Source organism: Poecilia formosa, unplaced genomic scaffold (assembly GCF_000485575.1).
Source record: "Poecilia formosa unplaced genomic scaffold, Poecilia_formosa-5.1.2 Scaffold442, whole genome shotgun sequence".
NCBI lineage: Eukaryota > Metazoa > Chordata > Actinopteri > Cyprinodontiformes > Poeciliidae > Poecilia > Poecilia formosa.
Window position 1 is genome coordinate 208,472 of NW_006800381.1, and position 22,500 is coordinate 230,971.

Sequence of the window (22,500 nt, forward strand, 5' to 3'; positions counted from 1 at the left end):
CAACAAATAATTAAACAAAATCATTTAAGGTCTAAAAATATTTACATTTTATCATAATGAATTTATTGTATTTTACTTTCTTCCACCATTAAATAAATAAAAATCAAGAACAGTTTTATTAGGAAAAAAGTTAACTTTTTTTCTTTATTAGTGAGCTTAGCCAAATAAACCGGACCCCAAAACTAGACACGGACTTCCCATAAGAAATAATCCCGCTTCTCAGGCTTAATCAGCCGAGCAACGAGTGTGTTTTCAGTTGTTAAAATCGATCCCAGACACATCGATATTTTTTCATATTTATTTTGAACCAAGAAAATCGCTAGTTACACAAAAATTATTGGTTTTATACCATTAAATTTGATGTTCATAACGGCACACCACAACAACAAACTGGAAAGCCGTTTATGTCCAAAACAAAGTAGTTATATCAAGAATCTAAAATAATTAGTTATTTATTAGTTATTTTTGCACTCACTTTGTTTTACATTTAAATTAGACCATTTTGAGTGGTGAGCGAACATTTGACCATTTTACCACATGTTTCTGAGCTGCTGTGCGTCCTTTATTCCTGTACCCCGGTCTTTTACCCCACCCCCTATTCTGGAGAGCAATCTGATCTGATCAACACACGAGCATTTGTACAAAGAGGGCCGCCCACAACCCTGATGTCGGTAAGTGGCACACGTACCTTTCTATGCACGGAGACGAAAAAGAGAATATGGATGCATGTTGGGCAGTAATGCTAGAAACGATGCTCGGGCTCTTGTGGTGAATCAGCTCCACATTAGTAACAGGAGGATGCCAGCATGGTGCAGTCTCGATGCTTCATAATCAAGGTCGATGTGAAGCGCAGCAGCAGGATAATGGGATGCTTTCAGATGGTTAAACCATTGGAATCAGGATATAGGGCGTCTGTGTCTTTTCCGGGTCTCCTTTATGTGAAGGAAAATCTATTTCAGGCTGTTTTATCAACATGTAAAAGGGAGAAAACGCGGCGTGCACTGGAGGGGGGAGCCACAACAACAACCACCCCTGCAGGCTGCGGTACCAGTGGAAGACGTGGCTTTACAAAAATACAAAAAAAATAAAAAATAAATAAAAAACAACGTCAAGGGCATTGCAGTTACAGGGAACCCCATCACATAGTCTCATTTCTCCACAGTAATGAGCCTCATTGTTTTAATTGGTAGTTCAGCACCACGGAGAGGTCAGGATTAGGTCTGTGCGCAGTGATTAAGGGGAGGTGTTCATGCGTTTGATACCGTGATCCCAGCTGTAATGAAATCTGATCAACGCCACTTTGGCTAATTTCAACGTGTGGATTAGAATCAAACATGCGACAAAAGCCTCAGTTTAAGCTGCGCAGGTTTGGAGTCTGATTCAGAGAGGATTGAGGTTCAGATGAGGGTGTGACTTGTTTATCCTGGCCTCAATACAGGCAAAGTCCTGAGTGCTGAATCATTATATCAAATACGATTCGTTTTTTCTTTGCAGTTAAAGTCAAATTCCCCCAAATTGATGGACTCCATGCTTTAGGAAATGTCAACACGTCTAAAATCTGTGATAATATAACTACATTTGGTGTTTTTTAACCATTATTCGTGACGAATCTGTTATTGACATAATCGTCCACTAACTTAGTAGTCGATTAATCGTTAACGGTAGTATTAGCATATAAACAGTGTGACACTTCAACAGTTTTATAATGTAGGGAATTTTTCTAAGTAGGAGTTTTTTTGGGGTAAAATAACATTTTCAGGCAAACAAAAAAAAAACTAAAAGGATTTTGGGTTAGATAGTCTGTTAAGGTGATGTTATTACAACATAAAAAGCATTTTGTTTATTCATAAAACGTTTGTTACCGTCTGGTACATTTTAATATAGAAAGTAATTTCCTACTCAAATGAAGTTAATAAAGTGTAGACTAAGAAATTTCCTATTGTTTTATATTTAAATCATGTCTTTTATTGATGTTAAAATGCACTTGAAAAAGTGAGCAAGGGAGAAGGTTGTTCTGCATTTATTAATAATCCTAAAGCTTAAATTTAATGGATAAATCTTTATTTTATTTATGAAGGAGTATTAAACTGAACTCACACATTTATCACAGATTTATAGCATAATGAGTGATAGGACTGTAATTATTGTAATTATTGTAATTACAATAATGATAGGACTGTAATTATTGTATTGTAATTGTAATTACAATTATTTTTAATCAATTTAATGACGATTAATCAATTAATCGGATAAATAAATGACACATTCTGCATATTTTTCATTCAGTTACTTACATTTTTATATACACTTTTAAAAGAGACAAATAAAAAGTTATGTAGTTCCTTTTCAACAAGAAAAAGTAAACATTTTACTACCTAAAATGTAATAACTATTTTTTTTTTAAATGAACATTTGATCTTTTGACACAAAGGATGTGTCTGCAGCTAAATTAAAAATACTTCTAACACTTATATGTGAAAATTTCTGCCCTTTCTGCTTGACTTGCCATTAATACAGTTTAGGGCTAACCTGTTAATTAATTTTAGATAAACCGATTAACAATTGGACAGCAAAAGTTTCTAATTTTTAATAGAATTTGAATCAGGTGAAGCTAAAATAGCTACTTGAGCTTTTGGTAGAACATATTTACAGACAAATGTTTTGTTTTTTTTCCGTCTTTAATACAAAATGAATGTATATTTTAACAATTTTTGCTTAAGTACTGCTCTGACTGTGTTCCTGTAACAAATGGTCTTCTTTAGAGTCTGTATACTCCATTTATAATTAATCAATTATTAAATTAGTTGATGATTATTTAAATAATCACGATTAATCTGATTAATCGTTTCAGCCATAGGTTAATCCAGCTTGTAATGGAAATGCATCCATGTCTTTTCACTGTCTGCAGGGTTTAGGGTAGTAAAGTCAAAGGGGCCGGTTATGGCTCATGGGAAAAAGCCGGGAAACATGTCCAAAGTCTTGGCCCCTGGCCCTCCGTCATGCCCCAGTGCCGGACCTCCAAAACCCAGCCAGGAGGACCAGTCTGTGAGTGAGGAGACTCAGCGACCTCCCTGTTCTTCTAGGAACGACAACAATAACCAGCTGACTCCTCCCGCTCCTTCAAAGCACTTCTACATGAGCTGCGACCCAAGTCCGGAGGACATGGACGACGCCTGCTCTGAGTACGACAACGTGGGCTCGGACGTCGAGCAAGACTACAACGAGATTCTGCATTTGAACAGACAAGGAGCCGTCAGCGTCAGTTGCTACAACCAGCACGGACCTGAGGGTGCGCAGCAAGCCGAGGAGAACAGTGAGGCTCCCACTGCTGACCAGATCATCCAGAAACCTCATCACAGCACCAAGAGATGCGAACGGCCTCACTCCGATGGAAAACCGTACCGAACGGGTCACCGCTTTAAGTCGCATTGTGCCCCCATTGCTGGAGATGAAGCAGAGGGGGTGATGAAAATAATCGAAGGAGACAGATTCTTTTTTAACGACGTCGATGATTTTGAAGAGGTGTTGGATGGAGCCAGATTCATAGAGGATTTAGAAGAGGCAGAGGTAAACGCTGAAAGGCCCGCCAGCCTCTATCAGGGCAATGAGAGTGAAAGAATTAAAAAGGAAAGAAATAGAGAAGTTGAAACTCACATCCAGAGAAATCATAGCGTATCAGGAGCCAGTAAGAAGTCTGAGCCATCCCAGAAGGGGAAAGAGCGACAGGTTAAAGGTCGAGGAAGAGGAGTGGGAGGCGAAACGCAGCATGTTGTTTCTGGGATCAAAGCATCGGCGAACAGCAGCACCGAGCAGAATCCAAAGACTTCATCCAAAAAGTCTGCAGTGAGGTCCAAGGATCGACCCGGTTCCTGCAAACACCATCATCCTCCTCCTCCAACGCGTCACACACAGTCGCCCTCCGACCCCCAGAGGGCCCTGTCTCACAGAGAGAGTCCCCCCGCTTCTGGACCGCCTGCTGACAACCCGGAGAACGAGTCCAGGCTGATCAAAGCCTCTCCAGGTCCGCAGCACCCAACAGAACAGCAGAGAGAGTCCACAGAGGAGAAACCGACGGGTTCTGAGAAACCCGAGCAGGTAAGGAAGCCACACGGTTCCCATCTCACTAGTTCTCCCCTCAATGTTTTCCTCCAATCAGCAACCACTTCTCTGAAAAGAAAACATAATCAATCAATCAAGTTTATCTGCATATCTCATTTCAGATAGCACATCATAAAAACATAAATAGAACATCCAATAACCAATAACAGACATTACATTTTGTCAAACAGGACCATTAAAATCAATTGTGGTTGCCAGAATTTTACCATATAAGTATGGCAAAATCCATATTTATTCAGTGAAATTCTGGCAACCACAGCTGCCGGTATTTCACCGTAAATTAGAGACGGGTTGTTGTTTTTTTACAGTGTAAGGTGCATCGATTGCAGTTTTCTGTCCAATCGCTGATTACCAATCTTTAAAAGGTCTGACCTGCTTATTCTGATTCTGTCTGATACCAGTTATTTTGTCTGAATTATCTCTAAATATAGCAAGAAACTCGTTGAATTGGTAAGAGTGGGGTGACTATTATTAACTGCAAATATGCAGACATGACCTGGTGGGCTGGTCTGTCAGTCAAACCTCTGTCACAGTCATTTTACTGTTCGGTTCCTGGAGTTGAGTAGATATCACCACAAGGGGGCGCCTATTCCCTTTTCTTTTGTTGTAATCCTGTACCGAGTAAGAAGAACTCGCTTCCACGTTGTTTTAGAGAGGAGAAATATTGGTGATACTGAGGTGGAGAGTGGTGCAACTTTTACTTTTCTCATGTATGAGAATATAATGTAAGTTCAGTGCCGTGGAGATCTGGCTTTACATGGACAAAGTGAAATAAAGTGAAAGTGTGGAATACTTCAACAGTACGCTCTGCTGATTAGAGTGGCTAACCACCGCTGATAACTCCTTCTCCAACCTCTCACTACATCGTCACATATGTCATGATGTTATGTTATTATGAGACACATAATCTGTGAAAAATTGAGCTCCTCTGCCCTCTTTCTCCCAGTACCAACTGGGAAAAAGAATCAGAGCCAGGAGGCGGGTATTAGCGATAGCTGCTATGTTAGCAGCTAGCATAACCTGCTGTGAATCCGTTAAAAACCTCAACAGAGTCAACGCCTCCAGAAGCGATCGTTTCTCAGTAGCCGAGGGTTCGGATACTGAGTAGAGGTTTTATTTTCAAAATCAAACATATAACCAACACTTCAGTAGAACAGCTTAGGTTAAAGCACATGTGTAAAACTCAAGGTACGGGGGCCAAATCCGGCCCGCCATAATTTTTCAAGTGGCCTCTAAAGAGACAGTTATGTGCCTAAATATACAAAGCATATTTTATTTGTATTCTGCCAAGTTATGAGAGTGGGAAAAGATTTCAGTTCTCATTTAATGCAGAGACATTAATCTATTCATTTTTTAAAAGATTGTAATGCACTTTTTGTTGTAACTGACCCTTTGAGTACATTCATAATCATAAAAATTAGCTTGTCACTTCTTGTTTAAAGCATATTAATGTCTTAATTTTGACATTAATTGAGAATCTGTGGGGGGGGGGAATAAAATTGATGTTGACAGAAAATAGCTGGTAAAACTCTGCAGACCTCTTGCAGCTGTAACTCCAAGATGCTTTTTATTTCTTTATTTTATAAAGTGTTGATGCTGTATAGGAACGTTCCTATCGTTCCTATACAGAGCGATAGGAACGCTCTGTATGTTTGTCCTTGTCACCTTCTCACCATGCTGCAGTTTTCTTCAGTAATCAGTTACAGTAAAGTTTTTCTGAAACCTTGATGTTTGTGTTCGTTAGGATCAGGATGAGAAGCCAAGCACAGCCATGATGCCTGAGGAGGCGGCAGAGCAGCCGAAGCAGCCTCAGTGTCCAGAGCCGGTCTCTGTAGAGGAAGACAACTCTCCCAAGGTGAAGATGAGTTTTATTGCCAAACTAAAGACTCAATTCTTTATGTTATTGTCATTAAAAAAGAAAAAAGAAAAAGTACTTTTGAATAGAATTTTATTGAGATATTTTGTGGTATCGTTGTGATAACAATATGGATTACTCTCTGACATTACTACTCATTATTTGGGTAACTTTATGGTTACAGCATTCATAGAACCACAAACACAAACATTGTTGTTGGAAAAACATTCCCATTTGAAATAGCCTTTTTCAGGACTTTAGAAAGTGTGATTTATATTTCTAAACTGAACTGTAAAAATAAAAGCCTCTAATTTACAATAAAATACTGGCAGCTGTAGTTGCCAGAATTTTACCGTAAAATTCTGGCAACCAGAGCTGCTGATATTTTTCCGTAAATTACAAATGTTTTTTTTACAGTGTGCATTTAATCATATTTTTTAATATTTAATATTTTTAATATATACTCATATTTATTGATGCTTCCGTAAAAGCAAACAGTGGAGAAAAATAATAATAATTTTTTTATTATCATTATTTTTATTGACTTTTTTTTTCAATAACAGAAATTCATAACGACAACAATAAATCAAAGTTCTTAAGAAATGTTTCACAATAAATTCCCACCCCTACTTCTGAACACTGATTTTACTACAGTTAATATTACTTTTTGTTTTGTCTTTTCTGATTTATTTAATTTAAAAATCTGTAAACTTTTCTTATTTTTAACTTTTTTTGGTGAAATCACAGGAAGGAGCTGCTTTCCCCAGCTTTGAGGATGGTAAATACGTCACAATATCTCTACATTTCTACATTTATTTTTCATTTAAATCTCTCCAGTACATGAAAGTGTGTTGAAATAAAGTGTGTTTTTTTTTTTATTGTGTGTGCCCTTTAGTCCCAGGTCCCTGTGAGCCGGAAGATCTCATCGACGGGATCATCTTCGCTGCTAACTACCTAGGATGCACTCAGGTGCTGTCCGATAAAAATCCGTCCAAGTCGGTGCGAATGTCGCAGGCCCACGAAGCCGTCAGCTGCATCAAGGTAATCAGCATTCAGGCAGGCAGCCAATAGCATCTATTGATTCGGTGTTTTAAATGAGCCGATACGTTCTGCTTTCATCAGCTTGTTTAAACAAGAGGGAGTCAGTTTTGGCAATAAATCTCCACTATGGGGAATGGAGCAGATTGAAATAGTTTTTTAGAGCTTAATTATGAAATTTTAAACGCTTGTGTTAGTAAGGACATAAAAGTAGTGTTTTTAAATTCAAAAAATTAAGTAGTAACAGAGGTGAGTGGCGTACTCAGGTGACAGTAGGACTACGTCGACATATTTTTACTCAAATAGAAGTAAAAAGTAGCTGTACAAGAAATTAGTTTAAAAAGTATTTGGTGCTACTCAAGTACTGAGTAACTGATCAAAACATCAATCCCTTAATATAAAAAAAACAATCAGAGGGACAAAGTTATAAAATGATATAGAAAAGACAGGGATAAAAGTAATTAATATATAAATAACATAACTACAAAATAGCAAACATTTTCTTTCAATATAAAACTGATGGAACACAAAAAAAAACTGCTGGTGTGTGTCGGTTCCTGATGAACTTTTGGTTAAACATGTTTGTTCTTCATCCAATGGATAGAAAATCCAGAAATTTAACTCAAATAAGAGTAGAAACACGTCATAATAAAATTATTCAAGTGAAAATAAATAGTAAAAACACTGCTAAAAGTATTTTTTTTCCCAAAGAGTTAATATAACGGACTAAATGTTGCTAGTCAATTCCCAACTCTCATAACAAATTGTGTATTTTTAAGATACTTTATTGTAGCACTGTATTAGAAATCCAGTGGAATAATGAAGAATTGTATTTATTTATTAAGTAAAAATAAAAGTGTTCCTCATGACCAGTCACATTATGATTAGTGGGATAACATGTTATATTCTCAGTTGAAGGCCCTGAAACTCCTTTTTTTTAATAGTTTATTAGTATTTTGTCCATGAGCCACACACTAGTAATTCAGAAATGCTAGTGTTCTTTAACCATCTCTGGCTATAATCACAGATTTTATCACTTGTTTTGTAAATTCAGCTGTTTTTTAAATCATCTGTTATGACGATGAGCTTATTTTTGCTGTTGCATTGCTGTTGTGATTTGGACCAATTTTCTGCCGTATTAAGCCTAAACATCATAGTGTTGACCAGAGGTTAGTCTAACCATTTGTTTCGCTACATGAACAAGAATTAATCTCGAAAAAACTTGTATGGGTACATCATTTTTCTGAATTCAGTTTTATCATTTGGTGATTTGCCAATGTTTTGCTAACCTTCTTCTCCAGATCAGAGTTTTGATAACATTTTTGCAACGACAGCCCCTACACAAAGGGTTTCAAACTGCAACGTCAGTTTCTGTTTTTTCACTTCCCAGAGCCAAGATGAAGACTCTCAGATGATGACTGAGGTCGACCTCTTCATCTCCACTAAGGCTGTCAAAGTACTGAATGCTGACACACAGGTCAGTAACTCTATTTGTGCAGATTCAGTTCAGTTTGATTCAAAAGCCTAAGGAGATATGAGTGAAATTAGCTCATATCTCCAGTAGCAGTCAGTGTTGCAACCAATCTGAAGAGGCCTCTGACTGACAGGAAATTTTATTTATTCCTGTCAGTCACCTTAAACATCCTGGTTATTTTCTCTGCCTACAGGAGACGATGATGGACAGTGCCTTGCGGACCATATCCTACATCGCCGACATCGGCAGCATCGTGGTTCTGATGGCACGGAGACGCATGTCCCAGGCTTCATCAGAGGATTTCTCTGAATCATCTGACTCTGCCAGCGAAGGGAAAACTCAGTACAGAATGATCTGCTACGTCTTTGAGTCAGAAGATGTAAGTACTACTTACACCTTCCAAAAAGCATTCATACTCCTCAAACCTTTTCAGATTTTGTCAACAGACTTGTGTTTGAATGTGAAGATATGGGATTTGTAGGTCAGGGTTCAAGAATTAGATGTTTTCAGTGTTTGAAAAGTGCTTGATTTCTGCATAAAATCTTTAAAAGTGCTTCATATTCAATCTGCACAGTTTTGTAATAAAGTTCAACCTAACTTTTAATTAAAGGCCTAAATTTGGAAAATATTATTTACAGTTGAAACCAGATATTTTCTTACACCTAATAAAAAGAGAGATTTTTTTTTCTGGTTGTCTGAAATAAAATCAGACTTTTTTGTTTAGTTTGTTTTAGGTCAATTAGAATTACCAAAATTATTTGTATTTGCTAAATGCCAGAAAACTTAGTGAGAACATTTTTAAATAACCTTCTTTGTATATTTTATTTCAGCACCTAATTTCAGCAGGAAGGTAATTTACATAAATACAATTTGTTTGGATTGTTTTAATGTAATGAATATTTATTACTCCTAATGGCTCAACTTATTGATTTGTATAATTCAAATAAATACATTAAACAATGTTTTTGAAATTGGGGGATTTTTTTTTGTTAAATTAGTGTTTTGTTCAGGTGTATGGACACATTTCAAAACATAACATTTTATTATATCTTATTTTACTTTGTCCCTGTTATAAAGAGTAATGGATGTAATATAGTAGTGAATTGAAACTGTCTTTTTTTATTTAGTTAATTTGTATTGTAAGGTTTGAAAACGTACATTGAAAATGCTTGAAAAGTGAATGAAACAAGTTTTGGTGCTTCGGATTTACAATTATGAATCAAATGAAAATACTTTGAAGCTTGTGATTTAAACATAATGCAAGAACATTACAAAAGAGTAACTGCCATATCTTTTATTTTAGATATTTATGGCATGTTTTCTCCCCTCTCTGCTTCTATCAGCCGGGATCATTTTCTTACGGTCTCATTTTCCCATTACTCCCTTTTCTACAGGCGCAGCTGATTGCGCAGTCCATTGGTCAGGCTTTCAGCGTGGCCTACCGGGAATTCCTGCGAGCCAACGGCATCAACCCGACCGACCTGAGCCACAAACAGTACAGTGACATCATCAACTCCCAGGAAATGTACCACGACGACCTGGTCCACTTCTCAAACTCAGAGAACCGTAAAGAGGTGAGGCGTTCCTGAGTTTCCCAACACAAATGAGGCACCTTTTTCAAATTTAACAAGATGGTGCCAAACGTTTGTGCAGCAAAAAGTATCTTTGTTTGTGGCACTAGCATTTTAAAGATATTAATAAATGTTCCCAGAGGTCAAATCAGACAAAATTGGTGTTTTTTTTGTTGTTGTTTGAACTTAGTATCTTCCAAACAAGAGCAGCACAAGCAAAAACATATTTCTGCATGAACATAGCACAAATATTTGATACCAATTTTGTTTGATTTCATAAATATGGGGTGTCTGGTTCACCTTTTGACCTTTAAGCTGTCATTAATATATTCAAAACAAAAGCAGCACAAATAAAAGTTGTTGCTGCACAAACATATTACAGTTGATTGACACCAATTTTGTATGATTTTGTGAATGTTGGGTGGAGGAGTAGACCTGTGATGACCTCTGGAAGCCTCTTTAAAATGATGGTGGCATAAACAAAGGTTTTTGCTGCACAAACGCAGCACAAATGTTTGTCACCAATTTCGTTTGATTTCGTAATTGTGGGGGATCTGGTTGACCTTTTGATCTTTAGACTTTTATTCATATTTTCAAAGAAAATGCAGCACAAACAAAAACATTTGGCAGCACAAACAAAAAAAATTGGCAGCACAAACATTTGACACACATTTTGTTTAATTGCCTAAATGTTTGGGATCTTAGCTGGTCTTTTTTTACCTTTGAAATTGCATTAATATCTGCAAAGAAAAAGCAGCACAAACAAATTTTTGATGCACAGTTGATTGACACCAATTTTGTTTGATATGTGGGGTAGTTTGGTGACCTTTTAACTTTCTTTAATATCTTCAAACAAAAAGCAGCACAAAACAACATTTGACACCATTTTTGTTAGATTTGAAGAAAGAGGAGGGGCCAGCTCCTCTCCGGTCTTCATATTTGCTCTTTAATCCGCACTCCAGCTGCATGTGGAGAAGCAGAAAGGCGAGAGCCTCGGCGTGGTGATAGTGGAGTCCGGCTGGGGCTCCATTCTGCCCACCGTCATCCTGGCCAGCATGCTGAACAGCGGCCCCGCGGCGCGGTCCGGAAAACTCAGTGTGGGAGACCAGATCATGTCCATTAATGACACAAGTCTGGTGGGACTGCCACTGGCCACCTGTCAGAGCATCATTAAGGTAAGAAAATCAGTCCCAGGCACTTTACTGCAAATTAAAAGTAGGATCTACACTGCAAAATTCACATTTTACAAGTTATTATGCTTCCATTTGGGCCTCAACTGCTTTTAAGAACAATCCAAGTGCTTAAAGAAACCAACCAGCTGTTTTTTGGTGTCTGGAAAATGAGCAGTTCCAAAAACTTCACTGCCTTTTTATGGAATATTAAGCATACGTTAAAATATGCAAATAAACAAATAATTAAATTCCTTCTTTAAATAAGAAAATAAACATTTTACTGCCTAAAATTCCTTTAGTGAATTTGAACCAGGTGAAGCTAAAACTCTGACACTTGAGGAGTTTTGGCTAAAACATATTTACAGAAGAGGGTGTTTTTATCTTAAATACAAACTGTTCACATGTTTTGAACAGTTTTGGCTTAATTACAACTCCTAATATGCTGGGGGGTGGGGTTAGGAAATGGATTTTCTACAGTCTTCATACTCCAGTTTGTGATTAATTGATTCCTAATTAGTTGACGAGTATTTTAATAATCACGATTAATTCGATTAATCGTTTCAGCCCTACAGTGAGGCCACCAAGGACTGGTTGACATCTAAGGAATCTCCATTGCAGGGCCTAGTCAAAGTCCAGATCTTAGTTACCTTTGTAACAGTTTCAATAAACTTCTTCCAGGGTTTGAAGAATCAGGTGAAAGTGAAGCTGAGCATCGTAAGCTGCCCTCCTGTTACGACCGTCCTCATAAAGAGACCAGACCTCAAGTATCAGCTCGGCTTCAGCGTTCAGAACGGCATCGTGAGTAGAACCCCAACAATAAAAGTCTCCAAGCCTGAAAAAGGCTACGTTCACACTGCAGCCTGAAGTGACCCAAATATGTTCTTTTTGTTTGTTTTTTTGGCGTGGTCGTCCACAATACCAAATTTTATCCCACTTGTATGCGATCTCCCTTGTGAACTGAAAACGACCTGAAAGTGTCCCGCGTGCGCAGTAGAGGGCGCAATAACGTCACACGTAGAGAGCGTGCTGTCAACCGCCATAAAAAAAAAAGTAGTAGAAGAAGAAGTGCTCAGTGTTTGCAGAAGTAAACATAGATGCTAACGGTGGAGCATAGCTTACGATTTTAAAGTTGTTATCCGACCGGAGCAGGACATTAACAACTTAATCCTCATTTTATATATATATATTATATATATATATATATATATATATATATACACACAGCCTTCATAGCTTTTGGAACATGAGATGATTGTACATATTCAATTCATTAATAAAGATAGAGAATAAAGGTTTGTTTTTGCTGAACTTGCTTTTATGTATAAATAATTTAGCAAGAAGTATAATGAGGTTGATGACAAATAAAGAATCACAGTTCTTCTGGCCGATAGCAGTAAAGTCAAGAATATCAGTTTCAAAACTAAGAGTTTGTGTGGAAATAGTAAGTATAAGGTTCATAAAATCATCCCAGAGTTTTTTTGGTGTAGTCACAACTCCAAAACAAATGATTCATGTCTTCAGTCTGAGTGGTACAGAAAGAGCACAAGTTCGTGCTCTTTCTGTACCACTGGTTGTTGTTTTTGTGCGTATCAGAACGCAGAATAGTGACGTTTGTCGAGCATCAATGGCGTTTACGTCGGAAGAACGTGACCAGATATGTATCGTATTAAGTGGCGTTTGTCGCATTCGAAAAATCTGTGATGTTCAGACTGTCAAAAAAAATAAATCAGATAAGGTCGCATTAAGGCTAAGAAATTGGATTTGGGACTCTTAAGTCTGCAGTGTGAACGGGGTGAGTCTCCTACAAATTCGGTGTGTTTTGGTCAGATCTGCAGTCTGATGCGAGGCGGGATTGCTGAGCGAGGCGGCGTCCGGGTTGGGCACAGAATCATCGAAATAAATGGGCAGAGTGTTGTTGCCATGGCACATGAGAAGATTGTTCAAACTCTGTCTGTCTCCGTGGGTGAGGTAAGACATCGTTGGGCTGCAGAGCTACAATTTTCAATGATTACTGAGCCGTACAAATGAAATGACGCATTTCAGAGATCCTCTCACGCTTTAAATGCATGAAGTTCAACATGCAGATACTATGTCAGGGATTTCCCAAATGCAGACACGAGGAAGGAAGCATTTCTAGACAAAAGGCATTCAATATATAAATACTTGATCAATAAAGAATATATTGTACAAGACGTTTTGTTCAATGTTTTATTCATAAATTGATTAAATAAAGTGTAAACAATGCAAGTTATCTGAACTATAAGTAACAATCAACAATACCTTAAAAAATGTAGTGTACTTTCATGACCGTAAATAAGTGATTTGACTATAACTCACATAATGTAAACTTCTCTTTCTGATAAATACTGCCCCCTAGTGTTTTCTCATTGTTATTACACTTCAAATTCACAGGTAGCTCTCCAGCTTCTCTTTATAACCACAGATGATGTTGAATTTCTTTGGGGGTTTATGCAACAGATAAACACAAAGGATTGTAAACTAATGAAAACATTTGTGCATTTCTATTCAACGTTAAACCAGCATAAGTGGTGGCTGGAGTTTGCAGTTTTTGTTTTTCTAAAAAGAAATCACATTTTCCCCACATATTTTCTTCATCACCTATTAAGTTTTTTGGTTACTTTAAATTGGACTTGAATTCCTTTTCTCTTATTGAACAATCATCTGTGAGATGTTTGCTTTCAACTGTCAGCTGTTTTCCTTCATGATGGTTTTTATTCACTAATGTTCTCAAACATGTAGCAAGACCTTTCAAAAAAAAATACTGTAAAATCAGTTGTCTCAGACATTTTCCTGATTTTCAACTAATATAATGACAAAGGCATGATATTGCATATAATGAAGACTTTTGTCATCCAATCTTTGGGAGGACTTACTGATGTAATTTGGAGCGTTGAGGGCCACATAGAAAGCTGCAGCGGGCCACGTTTGGCCCCTGGGGCCTTGAGTTTGACACATGGACTAGAGGTTCAAATCTTCCTTAATTGCTTTGTTAAACTACCTGCAGAACAGCTCTTTGTCATCACTTCTCTTTTGCTCCAGATCAACATGAAGACGATGCCTGCTGTGATGTTCAGACTCCTGACGGGTCAAGAGACGCCAGTCTACATATAGAAATCCTGCACGGATCGATCCTCTGCAGCTCTGGATGAAGGGAATTTATTTTTCTACCATTTTAAATTGTTTTGCTTCTTGTTGCAATGCTGTAAAGAACATCGTTTCCAGGTCTTATCTTGAATTACGTCATCATAATGGCCTTATAATGTGAATACCGTCTGTAGTACTGTACGTGAGGTAATGGTGTCAAAGAAAAGTAGCTTTATGGTCATGATTATTTTCTTATGAAGAGATAAATTAGCACATTTATTTTTTATTTAGTCATTTTTATAATGCGTATGGGGTTCAAAAATGTACTTATACTGTAAATACTTTGGGTTGGCTTTGTTGTGAAGGCCATAACTACTCCTGCAAAAACACAGTATGCATGTGATTGTGGAAAAATAACAGACCAGGGATTCAGTCTCGATCTGACATCGTAATCTATTACAGTAAGTATTAAAAGTCGACAAAAACATGATGTACAAAGGCACCGAACTCTGCATTATGGCGATGCTGAAGGCCAAAGACACACACCTCTTGTTTAAGGAGATTCAACAACACTTTGAGTGACAGAGAGTACAAGAATGTATCAACATAGTCATTACTGGATGAATGTAATGAAGAAAAAATACAATTTCTCTCCTAAACTCATGTTTGTTTTTGTTTTATTAACACTTTGCTGTAGAAAATACACTGAAAACTCAAAATACAAGGCAGAAATAAATACACCAGCCTGGAATAGGAAAACTACATCATCTTCATCGGCATCAATGTTTCTCCATACTTGCTTTAAACTAAATGTGCCAAAATTATGTGAATTTTTTTGTAATAAATCCTGGTATATAAATATTTCTCAGATTAATCAGGAAGGAGTTCAGTAAAGACTAATATATTTCCATTATTATATAAAGCAAAAGGGATTAAAAAAACATTTTTTAGTTTTAGTTTTCACCCAGACAACAAACATTACAACATTAAACACATATTTACAGTTTAACACATAAAACTGGCTCATATAGAGAATGACAGTGATTTAAACTTAGAAAAGTTTAAAGTTTTTTAACACATTCAGCCAAATAATATTCAAGTATGAATCAGAGGAGATCACTGGATGGCTTCATAGACAATCCTGGAAAACAAACAAAATTGTTGCAATCAGATATTTTTAATGGTTCGTGAGCAGAGCAGAGTTGGCCAAAAGGCTGCATGGGGCCTTAAAGCTGCAGTACGTAACTTTTATTAAAAATATTTTTTACATATTTGTTGAAACTATCACAATATGGTATGAAACAGATGATCTGTGGGGAAAAAAATCAAGCTCTTCTGCCTTCTTCTGTCATTAACTAGAAACAACCAATCAGAGCCAGGAGGCAGGTCTTATTGCTGTCAATCATGCTGTGTGTGTGTCGCTCGCCTGTCGTGAATGTTCAGGCTAGTTAGCATAGCCACTGATAAAGACGGATAAACGGTTTTCCTGTAACAGTAAATTGTTTCTCCTCTTTAGCACATTGAGCAGCGTGTACACAAGGATGACTGACAACGCTAAGACCCTCCTTCAGGCTCTGATTGTTGTTTCTGGCCGGAAGTGGTTCATTTCTTCAGATGTCAGTAGTAGCACAGTGGAGGAGATCAATCTTTTCAGATTATTTGTCTTACGCAACACAAAAATGTGCAAAAAACATTTTTTTTAATAAAAGCTACATACTGCAGCTTTAAGCAGAATTTCATATCTTTCTGGTAAGAACACCTGATTGTTTTTTATTTGTGAGGTTTTTGTAAACCAGCTAAAACACAAAGAAAAAATTAAACTTGCATCAGATTGGAATTATGTTGAGATTTTAATTTAAACCATTTAAACCTACACATATGCTGAAATTGTCAAATCTAATGCAATGCTATTCTCATTCTCAGGAAACATAAACAAAAATAATTAGATGTATGGTTTGTGTTAAAATTAAAGCATTGATGGAAGTCCCATGATTCTAAGTTTGGCAACTCAGTTTGCTTATGCTTTGGGCCGGCTGTTGACACAAAAGGACAATATTAAGGATTTTTAAAATAAGAATGCATTTCCCAGCTTTTGATAGCAAATTATGATTCACCGTAAAGCAAGAAAATACTCCTGATGACAATACGACGAAGTTGCGTTTCAACTTACTGGTGTGACTTTAGGTGTCAGTGGTAGATGCATTTCTCCGTTAAGGAAGACTGAGTTCAGGTAGCCCTCCGGACAAGATTTATCCTCATCCTCGTCCTCGTAGCTGTCGAAACGCAAGCTGAAAGCTGCTTTTACCTTCTCTGGCATCAGGAAGTACAGCATCACCACGAAAAACCCGATGATGGTGCAAAGCACTCCTGGAAATCAGTAAAAATCACAACTTTTACATGTAGTTTTGGTCTTTATGTACCTCCGACCTCCTCTTCTGTTATGTAAGAAAGGGTAAAAATCCTAAATTCATCCTCTGCTACTGTAGAATAATCTAAAAAAAAACATTTTTAAACTGAACTTTCAATTTGATTACCCATTTTGAGTTTTTGAAAAAAAAAAACAAAAAAAAACATTTTTTAAATATATGCTTGAAGTTGTTTTGTAATTTATACTTTGCAGAAGTTCTCAATGTTAAATAAAGAATATGGCAGAACTAAGCCCTATCAAACAAAAACAATCACCTAGCTCATAGCAAAAAACGCTATTTTGGTACGCCAATTCGCCATTGCAACCATTAGATTGTATTTATAGTTGGGTTAGGTGTTAAAGGATAATTTTAATAATAATACATTTTATTTAAATAGCGCTTTTCGCTGTAGCCCTTTTCATTTTGAGATGAATATGTGGAAAAACACCTACTGTTGGGCATGGTAGAAGATCTGTGATGCTGTGGGCTTGAAACCCACGTTAAAGTGTATAAAATCAGTTTTTACTCTGATTCAAATTTAAACCTGTTAGCCTAAAAACTAAAAACCGAGTTGCTTTAAGTGGCTCAAGATCAAAAACATTACTCTGTTCCAATAAGCAATTAATCAGTTAGCCAGTTAATCACATAAGTTTAAAATGAGATCAAAAATTTCCATTCTGATGATTGTTTTTTTCCCAGGACAATTCTGGATACAGGGACTTCGTAATACATTTTATTTATGGTTTTGGTTGTGTGTAGTTTTTATTTCAATTTGTTCTTGGTTGGACATTAAAAGAGAAAATTAAAATTTAAAGAGAAAAAAAAATATTTAGTGTTTTTGGTTGTCGTTTTTTATTTTGGATATTTAAAATATCCTCCAGTTTCAGTGTTAAGTGTTCTTTAAACTTGCATTATTATGCCATTATCAATGACTTGTTTTGGCTTCAAAGCAACATTATCATTTATCGCGATAATTTCTGGGACAATTTATTGTCCAGCAGAATTTATTGTCGTGACAGAGTTAATCACAGAACTATCCATCCATCCATTTTCTGAACACCCTTGTCCCTCAGTGGGGTCGGGAGGGGTGCTGGTGCCTATCTCCAGCTAACGTTCCGGGCGAGAGGCGGGGTAATCACAGAACTAGTTCATTAAAAGTTAAAGACGACATAGTGATATCCAGTTGGCAAAATCTGGTGATAGAAAGTAAACACCAGAGAGGAAACAATTTGACAGATCTTTGTTTCTGTAAAATCCAAACAAATAGATTTCTCTCACAGTATGTCTATTTAAAAACTTGCAAAATTATCCTGCTAAAATAAAAATAATTTGTTTTAGGGCTTCTTTATCATCTTTACCAGGTTTCCCAGTAGTTCTTGAGGGATCTGTACAGAACCAGTGAGGCTACGTTTCACACTGCAGCGTGAAGTGACCAAATCCCGATTTTTTTATTTTTTTGTCAGATCGGATATTTGTTTTGGCGTGGTGGTTCACACTTCCAAATAAATGCGACTTGGATGTGATCTCCCGTATAAACTGCAAACGACCTGAAAGTGTCCCGCATGCGCAGTAGAGGGCGCAATAACGTCACAGAGAGCGCGCTCAGTCTTTTGCCAACCGTCATAAAGAGTTGAAGTGCTCTGTGTTTGCGGAAGTAAACGTGGATGCTAACGGTGGAGCTTAGTTTACGATTTTAAAGTTGTTGTCCGACCGGAGCCAACACAGTAACAGCTTAATCCTCATTATAGTCCGCCATGGTTGTTGTTTTTCTTCCCGCTTGCGCGTATCAGGGCGCAGAATAGTGACGTTTGTCGAGTATCGATGACGTTCAGGTGGGATGAATGCGACCTGGTCGTTCAGACTCAGGTCACATTTGGAAAAAAAAAATAATAATAATAATCATAATTATAATAATAATTTGAAAAGATCGGATATGTATCGGGATTTAGAACCACATATCCAAGTGACCTGAGTCGCATTTGTAAAAGTCGGATCTGTGTTGTTCAGACTGTCATGAAAATATCAGATACAGGTCGCATTAAGGCAAAAAAAAAAAAAAGGCGGAATTGGGTCACTTCAGGCTGCAGTGTGAACGTAACTGGAATGTCCACCAGGAAGTGCTCACCTGTAGCCAGAGCCAGCCAAAACGAATGGCTGTACTCTGTCACAAAGGAGTCTTCGCCTATGGAGAAAACACACCGAGGCACATTCTTGATGGTGGAGAAGGAGGCCATGGAGAAGAAAATGAAGGCGGCGGTGGCCATGGTCATGTACCCGGCGTAAACAATGTCGGGCAAGAAGAACAAGATGTTGGAGAGAATCCAGCAGCAAAACGCTGTCCTGCAGAACAAATTATACACAGTTATTTTAATTCTTGATGCCTGTATGTGTGTGAGGGTTGTCATTAATTACCAGAGGGTTGCAGAGGCGAAGCGTCCGGAGTAACTGTACTGAAAGATCATCCCACAAGGGCTGCTAAGGGTGAATTTCTCCACGATGTATAGGATGGGGTTGGGTAAACCTTTGATCAAAGCTTGCTCATACTCTTCTTCAGCGATGTCATGCCAGCTGAACATCTCATTGTAGTTGATGGTTTCATTGAACTGCACAATGGGGTTGCCTGAGTTGAAAGAAAACAATATGCTGCAGTCAGGAGAGTACATCCAGTACAGAAAGTCATTGTTATAATAATATAACATCCCATCTCTGCTTTTATTTTTACTCTTTAACACTCCCTTTACAAATAAGGCTGAACCAAGTTGATAAAGGATTCTGTTTGAAAGAGAAACCCACCCCACATTGCAGATAGCTAGTGCATGTCAAATATAAATATTTTTTTGTGTGGTAGTGCTTCAAAATATCAGAAGGTTCATGTTTACTGTGTGTTAGGTGACCTGTTATGCTTCACTGAACAGGTTAGGACGTCACACATGAAAATGGCTGCAAACAGATACGCAATTATATAACTGTGCATCTTTGAAAAGCAGAAGTGGAGTCTCCTGCACAACCAACAAGAATGCAGCAAGTGGTTTGTGAATGGTAAGTCAATAACAAAACACTCGAGTGTTCCAACAGCAGCTGTACAGCGCATACAGCGGTAAAACCAGCTGACCTGACATGCTGGAGTTCAGCTTTGGTTGCTAGGTAATGGGTTTTAGCTCAGATGGGGTTACTAGGTAACAGGGCCTGTCAAAGGTGACTTAAAATCAATAGATTTTTGAAACAGCTCATTTTCCAGATGCCAAAAAACAATTTATTGCCAAAAAAAACCAGCCGGGTGGGTTTTTAAAGTTCTTTTTTTTAGAAGCAATTCAGACCCAAATGGACGTATAAAAACATACAAAATGTGAAAGATTATAATGACTGTAGACCAATATTGTATCACTACATTAGAAAAGCAAAAAATAAGGGCTCTGCTCATGGTGAACCAGGAAGTGGGTGCATGTAACATATTCCACTAGCCATTAAAAGGTGTCTTTACTTTCAAGCTAACATCCAAACCCTGTGTGTGCCAGGATTTGAATGACCAGTACAGCAACACATGGTTCTACATAATATTGATTCAGAGAGCCAAATCCTCCGATCATAAGTAATCCTGAACTAATCCTTAAGTTGTTTTCTTTTCGCAAGTATCTTAAGTTTTTATTTTGAATTAACCGGCTTTAATCCAGTTTTCCATTATTATTTTAAAACACAATCCTGTGGTAAGCTAGCTATACCGTCACACTCTGAGATAACGTAACAACGGCAATTAAACTGTTGTTTACATGCAGTACCTTGTCGACCACTTGGGGCGCCCGCGGACGAAAGACTGCACTAAAGAATGACTAGACCAGTGTTTCTCAACCCTGGTCCTCAAAGCCCCCCTGTCCTGCATGTTTTAGGTATTTCCCTTCTGCCACACACCTGAATTGTATCTCTGGGTGATTTACAGGCATCTGCAGCACTTGATGGTCATGCAATAATTTGAATCAGCTGTTCTGGAATAGAGGCACATCTAAAAGATGGAGAGCAAGGGGGGCGGTGAGGACCAGGGTTGAGAAACACTGGACTAGACCTAAGAAACGAAGTTAAAGAAAACTAGAGTCAAGAAATAAACTAGAATCAACTAAAAACAGAAACAAGACTGATCAAATCAAGGAAAGAGACGAATAAAAACAAAATAATTATAAAAACCCTCAAAACAACTCAGGATCCCAACTTAATAAAAGACTCTGCTGTCTTTTTATGTATTCAAAACGCATTAAAATATAATTAATTCCCAACTTGCACAGAAATTTTCTCAGATTGAACAACCTGAGTGTGTAGGTGACCATTGAAAACAAAGACTTGATCCGGTTGAGCCGCTGAAGCGTCCAACACACAGGCAGTAAGAGTGACTCACCTCTAAGTGTCACGTTAATGCCGTACAGCCCAACATGCAGGCCGACCTCAGCCTGGATGACAGCATTACTGAAGGACTTGTAGGTAACGTTTGTGGTCATCCTCGCCTCGGCCCAGCTGTTGGTGAAGTTCAGAGCTGCACAAAAAGGACACAAAGGTGAATGATAATGGGAGACAAAGAAAAATCTAATACTTTTTTTATAGATTAAAACAAATGCTCTGTAAAAACACACAATCTTAGTATTTTTTGTCCAGGATCTAGTGCATATTTCTTAGTAAATGTGAATCAAGACAAAACAATAGCTTATCAGCAAGATATAGAAGCTTGTTTTAAGTAATTGCTCCTTTGACAGATTATTTCAATTGTAACACATGGAAATAAGTACATTTTTCTGCCAATGGACTTTCCACCAGTATTAAGGAATTATTTACTTAAAACAAGTTTCCATATATTCCTGAAGAGATACTTGGAAGTTATTTAAAGTTTACTAAGCTAATTGCACTAGAAACGAGACTAAAAATGCTTGGTGTTTTTACAGTTTATACATAACTTACCTACTATAACTACACCAATAAACAAGCTGATCATGATCCTAAGCATCCAGAAGACCCGCTGGATAAGAAACAAAAATATTTTGAATATATACAATAATAGAAAAGCATTGCAGCAAATGCGGATGGACAGAAAACTTCCACTCACCGTCTTTCCTCGTATTCCTGGCAGGATGAGAAGCAGACCGACTGCCAGCATGAGGAAGACCAGAATAATGGCAAGCAGTCGGCCGCTGATGATGAAGGCAGTCCTTTGTAGCGGGTAGAATGGGTAAATGTCATCGTAGAAAGTCATCTTAGCTTCTGATCTAAGGATTGAGCCGAGACTAGGCAGCGTAACAGAGGAAGCAGTGTTAGAGCGCCGCTTCTCACTTTCCTCCAGGTGCAGAGATAACAGTTTTACTTACAGCTGATAAGGAAACTACCACCCTGAGGCATGGCACATTATTAAACCTGAAGGAGTCGAGTCTAGAGTAACAACTAGCTCTGCTTTGCATCGTGTGCAAACAGAAAACAATGAAAAAACTCTTAAATCAGTCAGTCAGAACCTCAGTTTTCCTCTGATTGCTGCTCCTTGAGTGATTGCACCATTAAGTTTATTAAAGATACAAAAATAAATTCTGAAGGTTTTGTCTTACCTGAGATGTACAGGACAAAGAAAGGCATGAAGTCTGATTGTTGAGGGAATGCACACTTCTTTTATACCTGTGGACCCCCTTTGTGTCACACAGGAGGAGGAGGAGGAAGGATGCAATGACTGGGATGTTGTGGAAAAAAGAGGAAGGATCTTGACATGGATGGCAATTCCTTTTTGGGAAATAGG

The 22,500-nt window shown here is 37.6% G+C and overlaps 2 protein-coding genes across 2 annotated transcripts; one reads left to right on the forward strand and one right to left on the reverse strand.

Moving 5' to 3' along the window:
* The first annotated feature begins 151 nt into the window (after positions 1–151).
* LOC103155697 (amyloid beta A4 precursor protein-binding family A member 2-like) lies at positions 152–14,993 on the forward strand. Its single transcript, XM_007577470.2, has 12 exons — positions 152–671; positions 2,909–4,095; positions 5,864–5,974; positions 6,722–6,752; positions 6,870–7,015; positions 8,403–8,489; positions 8,680–8,865; positions 9,881–10,060; positions 11,020–11,232; positions 11,908–12,027; positions 13,057–13,197; positions 14,290–14,993. The coding sequence occupies exons 2-12, from the start codon at positions 2,941–2,943 to the stop codon at positions 14,359–14,361; spliced, it is 2,442 nt and encodes an 813-aa protein (XP_007577532.1). The 5' UTR covers positions 152–671; positions 2,909–2,940; the 3' UTR covers positions 14,362–14,993.
* duox2 (dual oxidase 2) lies at positions 14,429–22,402 on the reverse strand. The gene is made up of 8 exons (XM_007577473.2): positions 22,316–22,402; positions 21,826–22,003; positions 21,681–21,738; positions 21,127–21,261; positions 19,155–19,362; positions 18,868–19,082; positions 16,505–16,701; positions 14,429–15,475 (listed from the first exon to the last, which is right to left on the reverse strand). The coding sequence occupies exons 2-8, from the start codon at positions 21,970–21,972 to the stop codon at positions 15,464–15,466; spliced, it is 972 nt and encodes a 323-aa protein (XP_007577535.1). The 5' UTR covers positions 21,973–22,003; positions 22,316–22,402; the 3' UTR covers positions 14,429–15,463.
* Positions 22,403–22,500: the final 98 nt, after the last annotated feature.

Excerpts from the sequence above, each read along its gene's own strand:
- duox2 (XM_007577473.2), bottom strand. The coding sequence starts at position 21,972 with ATGACTTTCTACGATGACATTTACCCATTCTACCCGCTACAAAGGACT. Across the intron at positions 21,262-21,680 it reads TATTGGTGTAGTTATAGTAG|CTCTGAACTTCACCAACAGC; the intron begins GTAAGTTATGTA and ends CTTTTTGTGCAG. Across the intron at positions 16,702-18,867 it reads TTGGCTGGCTCTGGCTACAG|GAGTGCTTTGCACCATCATC; the intron begins GTGAGCACTTCC and ends ACTGATTTCCAG.
- LOC103155697 (XM_007577470.2), top strand. The coding sequence starts at position 2,941 with ATGGCTCATGGGAAAAAGCCGGGAAACATGTCCAAAGTCTTGGCCCCT. Across the intron at positions 5,975-6,721 it reads AGGAAGACAACTCTCCCAAG|GAAGGAGCTGCTTTCCCCAG; the intron begins GTGAAGATGAGT and ends GTGAAATCACAG. Across the intron at positions 11,233-11,907 it reads CCTGTCAGAGCATCATTAAG|GGTTTGAAGAATCAGGTGAA; the intron begins GTAAGAAAATCA and ends AACTTCTTCCAG.